The sequence below is a fragment of the Sinocyclocheilus rhinocerous genome, unplaced genomic scaffold, assembly GCF_001515625.1.
Source record: "Sinocyclocheilus rhinocerous isolate Xijiao unplaced genomic scaffold, SAMN03320098_v1.1 scaffold1294, whole genome shotgun sequence".
NCBI lineage: Eukaryota > Metazoa > Chordata > Actinopteri > Cypriniformes > Cyprinidae > Sinocyclocheilus > Sinocyclocheilus rhinocerous.
Window position 1 is genome coordinate 1435158 of NW_015656157.1, and position 11027 is coordinate 1446184.

Here is an 11027-nt window from a genome sequence, read left to right on the forward strand (position 1 = left end):
TTGGGCGGGTTTTGTAGCGAAAACCTGGCAACCCTGCACCAGACAGCTGTCGGCGATTCTTCCTATTGTGAAGTCATGCAGTGTGAAACCCCCTGTCGCCGATCCATCGTGCAGTGTGAACACAGCAACAACTGAATGCTACCCCAGATAGTCACGCATTGTGAAAACAACGGCGATCCGACGAGTTTGAAAATCGTGCAGTGTGAACTCGGCATAAGTTAAACTGCTTCAAGAACCTTGCTACTGAGAAATGTCATGTAGCTTTTCAGCTGCGAAACTATTTTATTGATAAATTCGCGGGGCAGCGGTGACAAGAAGTTTCTGGTCGCGTCTCCGCGTGTGTGTGCGAGTGCGTGTGTGTGCGTCTGTGAGAGAGAACGGGAGAAAGAAAACTTATTTCCGTAGCCTACATAAAAAAAAAGGTTGAAGACATGGAAATACTTTGTCATTTTTGGCCCTATTGTCTGTTATATTTATTTGCTCAATGTCTTCTGGGGTTTTGGTTCTTTTACTGCTGTAGATAGCCCATAGTATAACAAAAATATTATATATCTCTTCATTGTGTTTGGGCCCCCCTGGACGAGCGAGCATAGGCACGTGCCTAGAATGCGTAAATCCGGCCCTGTTGGTAACCATAGTCACTGCAATTACTGTTAATAGAATAAACCGGAAAACAAAACCAAACAAAATGGCAGAAAGATTATGAAAACTCTTTGAAGTGATATACTATATTTAAGTCGATTTTACATTTAAAACGTATATCATGGTACTTTCCTAGTAACAAATAATTACCACATGTATATATTTGTACTCTAAGATAGGCCTACTTAATATAATGGTATAGTGTGCACAAAACAACGGATTTTAGGTGAAAATTTGTACGAATATATTTTAGGAATATTTAGCTATTTGTGACTTCTTGATGTGCAATCATTTTGAGGTCCTTTATTTAAGGTAAGTTACACTTTAATTAATTAATTTAAACGGGAAATTTACCTTATTACATTATTATATAAAATATAGCCTAATATTATATTTTAGATTTTTATTATTTAATTTTTCATGTTAGTTTTTACCAAACTTTAAACATAAATTTGTTTTTAGGTAACAACTGTTGCTTTGTATATGATTTACCAAACGCGCACGGGTATATTTCCCCCCCATACTTTATTTCAAAACAGCATGTAGTGCGCATGCAGTACACACGCGTAGTCGCGCACAAGCCACAGTGGGCTGGAAAAGCTCACCTGTTTTAATTAGCACGTGCATGGCTGCTTGTAAATTGGCGGTGAATCGCGTTTCCACAGTCGGTGGATTAGTTCAGAGAGCATCAAGATGACTAGCCAGTGCAGCTACGCCGTTGAGTCAGAGGAATTTGAGGGCCAAGAGGTAAGTTTATTTGATTACGTTTATCTCACTGAGACAAAACAGTGTTTATTTTGTTCATACGAGACGTTCAGGACGAAAAGGAGCGTTTGTTAAGACAAAACTTTTGTTCTCGACAGAAGAAAGCTGTGGCGAAGAGAGGTGGAGTCGTTTCAGCCATCTTCTGTCGGATTTCACAGTTTTGGCCAGTCAGATTTACTGTGAGTAACTCGCCAGTGAACTAAATAAGTGATTACAAGCTGCACCCCGGGTCTGAGTACCTGTTATGGTTGGTTAGTAGTCCGTTTACTCATTTTAAATGTCAAACTGTGAACAAACAACCTTGTGGCATTATCTTTTAATTAACTTATTTAATGTATTAAGTAAACGTTCAAACAATTTGTTTATCTCATTACACTGTAAATAAAACTAGCCTAAAGTGGTCTGCTGGCCGCAATGGACACATTTCAAGTGTGCCAGTGGTGGAAAGAGTACTAGGAAATTGTATAGAAGTTAAAGTATTGCTACTTAAGGAATAATTTACTTGAGTACAAGTAAAAGTACTGAAAAATAATGACTCAAGTAAGAGTAAAAAATTTGTTTGAAAAACTACTCAAGTTACTGCGTTACAAAGTACTTAAGTATTATTTTTCCATTTTTACCCAAAATGAGACTATGTGAGTGTTATGGAGCAGGGTTAACCCTAATCCTAACACCCATGTACTGTAATGTCTGTTTCACAAGTAAGACCCAGGAAATCCCTTATGGACAAATGCATCAGATATCACTACAGCTGAATAACATGCAGATAGAGACGCTTTGACTGATGAAATGTGGAAGACAATAAACACACAATTGCAATGCAATGCTAATTGACATAGCTTGCATCACAGTATAGAATTGTATAAAAAATATTTTCTGTCTCACTGTGATAAGAAGCAACATGGAACCACAGATGCTACCTGTTTTAAACACGACTGATGTGATTTTGGAGCAGAACATGATATTAGTCTCATAAATTGTCATGTTTAATGCTATGTTAAGCAAACATACTACCGATCCCTGTTGCCAGGAACAACTGTTTTATTATAACTAATTTTGAAAAGTACATTCACGTATAAGATTATGTGGTTGGTTTTTAAGAAGGGCAAAAGCAAAGAAGGGTAAGTGAAGGTTTAAAAGAAAAGAAAGCGTGAATAGAAAACCGTGTGAATAGAAAGGTGCCAGTAATAAATAATATGGGGTAGGGGTGTGCCGGTACGAGTATTGGTACCGAACGGTTCACGGGGCAAATTCCAAATGGAAGTGATCATCCCTATCCCCTTGGAGTAGGGACTTTGGAGTGAGCAGGGCACGTGCGTGCCATTATGTAGTCGTTTGGAATGCATTTGGCAAAGGGAGCTGGCATGTTCCCGTGACAACGCAGTACGGTGTCAGTCAGCAGATTCGCTGATGGACACGGCATAAAAAAATAAACATTTTATATTTTAAAATGTTTTATATATGTTTTTATATATTATATAGCATATTTTAAAAACTTTTTAAAATATAAAATGTATGTTTATTTGCAACAGTTATGCTAACAACAATAAAAAGACATTTATGACAGTAAAACGGAGACATCTGCTGATGGACACCGTGCTGCATTGTCACGGGAACATGCCAGCTGAAGATAATGAGGAAATTACATCGCTCCCTTTATAATGGTGCCCATTAGCTGAGTCTGATTCATGCATGTTATTGTATACATGAATGATTTTTGTTTTGTTTTTGATTGTTATTATTTTTATTTTCATGGATTTTGTGTGCATATTATGTCATATTTACTCTGTGTATATCTGGTATGGGAACAAGGCTTTATAACATGACGTGGAAGATAAAGTATGAGGCGGAACTAGCATGTTGATATGTGGACTCGGAAGTATATAAGGTGAACGCAAAGCGGAGAAGGGGATGTTTTTTTTTAGCGCGATAAAGTTAGTTTTAGGTTTGATATTCGCCAGACATTCGCCTAGGCTGCTTTAGGGACCGTCTGCAAATTTACCTCTCAGTACAAAACGAAGTCCAATAATTAATGCAAATTATGTTTACAACGCCTTAGTAAATGCCTTGTGGGCAAACTGACAGAAAATATTTAACCAATATGTCGCCATAGACAATATCTCCCTTACTGTATGTACAGTACACAACTATTTTCTATTTTACTATTTTATAATTCAGTGGATTGTTACATGCCAAGTGCATTCCAAACGACTACATAATGGCACGCACGTGCGCTGCTCACTCCAAAGTCCCCACTCCAAGAGGATAAGGATGATCATTTCCATTTGGAATTTGCCCCGTGAACCGTTCGGTACCGATACTCATACCGGCACACCCCTAATGTGGGGTATGGGTAAGGTTGGGCATCGTTTGAATTTTAATGATTCCAATTCTTGTCAATTCCTAATTTCGATTCCAATAAGGAAATAAATAAATGACTAAATAAATAAATCTTAGATATCATCTTATTGCAAAATATTTCATAGTTGGCTGAATACTATGAATGAAAATCAACAGGCTAAAGAACACTTACACAAGGATGTGTGTGCAGCAGAGAAAATAGTCTGTGAGTCTTCTTGACTTGAATGGTTAATCACATTGAAAGTAGTTCGTTATAATAACAAAGGTGGACTCCAGGCACATTTTCGGTAGGCCAAAAAAAGAGCATTTTATTATGTTAACCCATACCTAGGCTTGGGAATCCAAAATTTATTCCAATTCTGGAATAGGATGCTTAAGATCAGGAATCGTCTAGCCTACTTATAAAATTAAAATTGATTCCTCTTATTGATTCCTTTGTGCGCATTTTAATATGACTTTAAACCAATAATGTTGTCAATTAGCACTGCATTATTCATATACTATATTTATTACCTGGAAATGACATGAAATTACCTTGTGTTTTTGTTTTAGCTACAGCCATAGCTGGATGCCTTTGTCCATATTAGGGATTTCCTGCACTTCATAAGTTATTATAAATTACTTCTACTGGGCCGTTTTGGACTTTCTGCGTGAGAGCGCCCTCCGGCTTCGAGTATGAATGAAACATGCACTGCATGTTCACATCGTCTCGTTTTGGATATGAATAAATCGTCTGGTCATACATTAGACCATCTCGTTTCTTCGCCCATGTGCACACACATCCAAAGCACGCACACGGATGAAAAAGTGAAAATGCATCTGATTGACAGATAAATCCTGGTTGATCTATCAGCCAGATGCATGTAAAAATGCATGCGCTCTTATTTCAATGTTGTTGTTAATGTTGAGGTTATTTTAGCTTTGTACATTTAGTTTAACTACACGGTTAAAGAGGGCAATTTTTAACATTCAACTGAACTGTGCATGTATTTTAGACGCTTACGTTGTTCTTGCTCTGTCCATGCAATAATTCTATCATTCAAGTTTTCTATTTACTTGCTGCTGTGTGCTCTGGTAATATCAACGGTATGACCCATTTCAGGAGCTGACAAAATTACGATTTACAATCGGAACATGGCTCACATTTCACTAAAATATTGAAACGCTATGCTGATTCAAAACTACAAAGCCAGTGATTGACAGTCAAAGCAAAACGCGGTTTGAACGGCCCGCCCCCGCAGCTAAACTGGAAGTTTTGATTGTTTTTTTTTTTACCTGAGTCAGACCTGTCTGTTATTGGCTGAAGCGCAGGGCTCCACCCCAGAAGTTTGAAAAGTGCCCGTCAAATGCCAGCTCGCTCTGTTTCTCCATCGGTGCCTCCTTTGTCTATTTTTTTTTTTATTTTTTGTACTTTGTACTTTTGGTGAAAAATAAATGTAGCGAAGTTGAATACTTGAGTTTTATTTTACTCAAGTAAAAGTACCACAATTTAATTATACTCAAGAAAGTAGAAAAAATGTAAAAATGTACTCCAGTACTGTAACGAAAGTATTTGTAATTAGTTACTTTCCACCTCTAAAGTGTGCATACTGGGAAACCAGATAAACCATTAAGCACCAGACTGGAGAGAGACCGGCATAAACCAGCTAGTTCCAACCAACCAGATTCAGCTGGATTTACTTACTTTTGTTTACATACTGTTTTGTTTTTTCTTATGCACTTTTTTTGACTTTTCTGTTATGATTAAAAGCTGCATTCTGGTACAGGTTTTGTTAGTAGTCTGTGTTCTCATTTAAAATGTCAGATTATTAAACAACTTCAAAACTTTTTTTCTTAATTTATTCAATTAAGTATTCAGTTCTATCTATCTGTCTCTTAATATTAATGCTATCTTTTCCCTTTGAGTTTAATTTCAAAATCTGCCTTATTTTGCAACACCGAAGAAAGCCGTGGTGCCACAAACCAGTGTTAAAAAATTTAAATTATATTATAACGAATACCAGTTTGAAATCAGTGTTTAGTATCACTGAGATCCTATTATAGTTTTAATCAACACTTTAAATCAGTTTTAGTTTGTTTTGTTTTCATTTTAATTTTAAAGTTTTTTTTTTTTTCTTTTTTTTGTATTCTTTATTTATATCTAGTTTTTAATTTACTTCCATTTTAGTTATTTTATCAAGTTAAACTAAATTAAAATTTGAGATGGTAAATGAGTCCTTTTTTCCAGTTAACATTGACTTTTCAAGTAATAAAAAATGTTTGTTTTTAATTTTAGTTTACCCCTATTTTAATAACCCTGTTTGCAATATCAAGCAGCATAAGGGACTAATTTTGTATAGATAAAATAACTGGAAGCAGATGGCAGAGAAAGCCTCGCACATTCAAGTTACAAATGGCCATGGCTGACCTTGCTTTTTATATAAGGTGGATAGTGTAATTTGAATAGATATTTTCTGAATGATCTAGTATGCCTTTTCTTCAGATGCGGGCTCTCCGTGGCTTGTGGTGGCTATTTGGGTTCTCCACACCAGTAAAGTCTGTCTCTCCCACTCGGGAGGAAAAAAGTGGCTCCCCAAAAGAGAGGCAGTGCAGAACAGTCCGGAAGCGTCTCCACAGGGTCACGCGGCTGTTGTTGGCCATCCTGCCCCGGCGCATCCAGAGCGCACTGGGTTATCCGGTCTGCACCAGCATTGGCTGTGCTGTGTCCCCTGGTATGCTTATCCCTTTATTTCAGATCAAATCTGTTTTCCGATATGGAAAAAATGCAGCAGGTGTGTTTTTATTTCTGCTTTAGAGGTGCGTTGTTCCCCTACAAAGCCTTGTGGCAAAGGCAGCAAGAGAAAACAGGATGACCTGGATGAGGAAGAGGAGGTAGAGCAGCACTCCTGGGTGGAGGCGCTCAATCAGGAGCTGGCCGAGGAAGACCACGCAGCTGATCCGGACTTCGAGGTTTGCATTAACTTTCAAAATCCTGTTGGTATGCATCACTTGTTTGTGCCAAATATCGGGATGCTCCTTTTCTCCTGCAGCCCAGCGTAGTTGAGTCGGACAGTGAGGAATACCGGTCACACAATGACACTGAGAGTGACTTGGAAATAGAGAAGGGTGTCGTGGTGATCAAAGATTTGGAGACGGTACAGTTTTCCTCACTCACCCACCACCTTTTTGCTGTTTTTCATTCATCTGAGCTCTATATTCCAAATCCTGTTTCTTTTTTCAGGTAGTTCCTCCTGAGGCCTAATGATGGCAGTGTGTACTAATGCTAGTATGCAAATCAAGAATGTTGCTATGGTTGCAGAATGTGTTCCTTATGTTTGTTCTCTGGCTTTGTTTTTTTTTTCTGGCAGGCTCATTTGATGGCTTCCCAAATTGCTGCTTGTCTTCAGTTAATTTTGTATCTATCGTGTGTGTTTTCAGTGTTAAATGGCCAAATAAAAGGATTTGTAGTACATCTGGTTTGATTTAAAGTGTCCTATGCAGTTTGGCCAATAGGTGGCAGATGCTCACTTAGATTTTGTTTGGATTGTTTTGATGCACCATACATTATAAAAATATTTTTAATAGGTAAGTGTTGAATTGTTTTTAATTGAATACTGAATTCTTGTAAAGTTATGCTTTTGTGCTCTTTAATGTTTATATACATACACATGCAAAACTTATTAAATGTCTATTTAATTAGCAAAATGTATGCACTATATATAGTATGTGTGTGTGTATATATATATATTTTACATAAGATATTTGCATATTTTCCATACAAAAAATACAATGAACATTAACAATTGTTTGCACACATACATAATGTATGTGTATGTTAATATCTATTTTTGCATTTTATAATAATTTAATAATTTATGCATTTAGCAGACGCAAAGCGACTTACAGTGCATTCAGGCTATACATTTTTTACCAGTATGTGTGTTCCCTGGGAATCTAATCCACGACCTTTTGCGCTGCTAACGCAATGCTCTACCACTGAGCCACAAGAACATTCCATACAAAAAATGTTAATTATATTAACATTTATATATGCACACATATACATAATGTGTGTATATATATATATATTTTACATCTGTTTTTGATATTTATAGTTTATATAATGCAAAAAACTTAAAATATTAACATTTAAATGCACACCTAATGTCTACATATAGAAATATTATACATCTGTTTTTTCATATTCATAATTCATATAATGCAAAATGTTTATATTCCATGCATAACATTTAAATGTTTGTGCACAACATTATATATTTTGCATATAATTAATGTAATACATTTTTTTATGTTTTATAAAAATATTAACATTTAATAATATTTAAATATTTAAAATATTAACAATTATATGCACGCACATCAATGCGTGTATCTTTTTATAATGCAAAAATAATTTTTATTATATATGTACACATAATTACAGAATAATGTATATTTAAATGTAATTATTTGACATTGTATGCATAGCCACAATATGGGCTACTTGGAGAAAAAAAAGTTTACTATTAATGTTTTTCTCTTTTACATTTAATTGGGTTTTTAAAAGCGAATGAATATTTTCAAAGATAGTTGGACAACACTTGTATTAAATGTGCAATATGCTGAGTGGATTTGCTCCAATCTATTTTGCAGTTTTGAAAATTGCCTCTGTCTTTCAAGCATAAATTGAAACACTAGCAGTTCTGTGTAGTCATGAGAGGTTTTTAAATATATTTTAAACTTCATTGTTTACTCCACTTATTAACCTTTCGTCATTGGTGAGATAGAAAACAACTTACAAGCACTTGATTGTGATGAGTACGCGAGCGTTCGCTCCTAAAGGCACTACCACTTAAACTGGCTCCGGCCTGAGCGCTTAGCCGAAGGTGAGCGCCGTTCATGCTCCTCATGAGAAGAAGAGGGGGTGGATTGTTGCTAAGGACTCTCTTAACGGCTGTTTGTGCCACAAGAAATCATTTTCCGGTTGCATGTGAGGGAAAAAATGCCTTTGAGAAGAGTCTCAAGTTCACAAATGAAACCAGCACATTAAATTCAGTTGTGAGGCATTGCGGAAGTGCGCATATGTCTGTGTGAAGGAACAGAGCGAATCAGGCCGACCATCAAAACGGTTCTTGCTTGTTGACCTAACTGGGAGTTTTTCCCCCCCAATGTTTTTGACAACTATAAACAGGCGGTAAGGGAAAAGGGGAAATCGTAGTGATTGTTCTTGGAAGCTTTGAGAAGAACAGAGATTCTGAGGGGGGTAAGAATGGGAAAAAGCCTTCAAAGTATCAGATCTATGGCCTGCTGGGATTTCTTTGCTGCTGGGTGTTTTTTGAAGAGAAGACGGCTGAGTCTTGGGAGAGCCGTGTTTTTAGTGTGCCTGAAATAGCGCTTATGCACCAGGAGCTCCTTATCCCCTATTTCTCGATTTTTCCTTTAATGTAGATGTTGCTTTGAAAGGTTTGGCTGTGTGTGTTCGGAGCCGACACAATATGTTTTTTTTTACGTGGTGCCATACCTTATTCTAGGTTCACAAGCTCCATTTCCTTAAGCTATGCTTAGATGCTGTCTTATTGACTGTAGATGCAATTTTATGGTGATATTGTGTGCCTTTCATGCCTTTCTTGTCCTCGGGGTAACCTCAGGCGAGGTGTCGAGGTACGTAGATGCCCTGCTGCGATTTGGCACACAATACCACTTCCCTCAGCACATTCTGACACCGGCTCATTGTCACCTTCTTTGAATGACAACGGGTGTTGGCAAGAACACATTGTCTGACCTGAATACTATTACGATAGATTATCTCGTACTCCCTGTGCTTGTAACATGATTCCATTTGTTTAATGTAGGGCTGTCAGTGCATTTTTAATTGAATTAATTACATGGCATGCTGTTTAATTGTAGTATTTGTTGAGAAAAGCCCCCAAATGACGACATTACATTATTGTGGAAGACAAAACATTGAATAGACATTACAAAAATATATTGTTAATTTTTTTTTCATATAATTCCAGAGAAATGACCAGAAAAATCCAATTTGCATTTGTTTGTTAGTATGTCTGAGGCAGGTTTAGAGAATGTTCTTACAGGAGCCATTAATTAATTAATTCATTCATTCATTCTCTCGTTCTTTCTCTCTCTCTCTCTCTCTGAGAGGTGCATGCTGGGAGTGTGTATGCGTGAGAGTGGAGCGTGTTGGTGAAAGCGGGTGTAAAAACTTGGTGCTGTTTATCTTTCTTTTCTTTTTCTTTCCCCCCTTTCTTTGCCGATATTATTTCAGACTAGAGCGGCGTTGTGTAAATTTGACCGCGCTTAGCGCGGCTCTTTTTTGTTGTTGTTGGCCGACATGGCTGACTCTGTTCAAGATATGCCACACCTGACTCGGCGTAATGGGTGCAGGCAGTGGCGTAACTACAGACAGTACAGACAGTGCAGCCGCACTGGGGCCCGCAGCGCACGCGGGCCCTACCCACATTGCAAGCAACTATATTATTATAAATTAATATAGCAGTATAGCGGTAGAACTTTTGTCAAGCATTTCCGAGGTTCTGGGTTCTAATCCACCCTCGTGTGTTTTTTTTTTCCTTCTCTCATTAAAACCAAAGGTGTTCATCAGTGATTGTATATCAAGAGCAAGGACATGTTTGTGTGCATTTTGTTTTGTGCTTTTACCAGAACAAAGCGTACGGTCGTCTGTGTGAAGACTGCGCATTGTGCACGAGTGCCAAGAGAGAACTGATAACAGCAGCAACCAGCGCTCGCCATAACACATTCATAAATGTGCGCTATTAGGCGCATATCTAATCGTTTGTGTGAAGAGTGGAAGCTGAAGGCACTTTGCAGGACACGGAGGCGCCAGCGCGATCACTCACTTGCATTTTCTTCTTAATAGTGGAAACAACTTAAAATACGCCGTAATTTTTGCTCATAAAGGTAAGAGTAATGCATTCGGAAATGTAAAGAGTCTACTTTTATTTGTGTGCATTCACAATATCAACAAAACGTTGTGCTTTTATAAAATAAATAGGAAAACAGAGGATGCGCTTCTCACTTGCATTTTCTTCTTAATAGTGGAAACAACTTAAAATACGCCGTAATTTTTGCTCATAATGGTAAGAGTAATGCATTCGGAAATGTAAAGAGTCTACTTTTATTTGCGTGCATTCACAATATCAACAAAATGTTGTGATAATGAAAAAAAAAAACTCTTTCATTATGTAATTCGTAAAGATGCATTTCTCTCTAAAGGCGCACGTCCAATGAGGAGATGGCGAGTC

General features: G+C 37.3%; 1 protein-coding gene across 2 annotated transcripts; it reads left to right on the forward strand.

Annotated features, from left to right (window-relative positions):
- The first annotated feature begins 1176 nt into the window (after nucleotides 1–1176).
- LOC107719657 (uncharacterized) lies at nucleotides 1177–7222 on the forward strand. Of its 2 annotated transcripts, none has more exons than XM_016527144.1 (6): nucleotides 1177–1389; nucleotides 1509–1586; nucleotides 6251–6479; nucleotides 6563–6717; nucleotides 6798–6902; nucleotides 6989–7222. In XM_016527144.1, the coding sequence occupies exons 1-6, from the start codon at nucleotides 1336–1338 to the stop codon at nucleotides 7007–7009; spliced, it is 642 nt and encodes a 213-aa protein (XP_016382630.1). In that variant the 5' UTR covers nucleotides 1177–1335; the 3' UTR covers nucleotides 7010–7222. The 2 variants fall into 2 exon arrangements, with proteins under 2 accessions (XP_016382630.1, XP_016382629.1); XM_016527143.1 differs by having other exon boundaries at nucleotides 1178–1389; nucleotides 1506–1586.
- Nucleotides 7223–11027: the final 3805 nt, after the last annotated feature.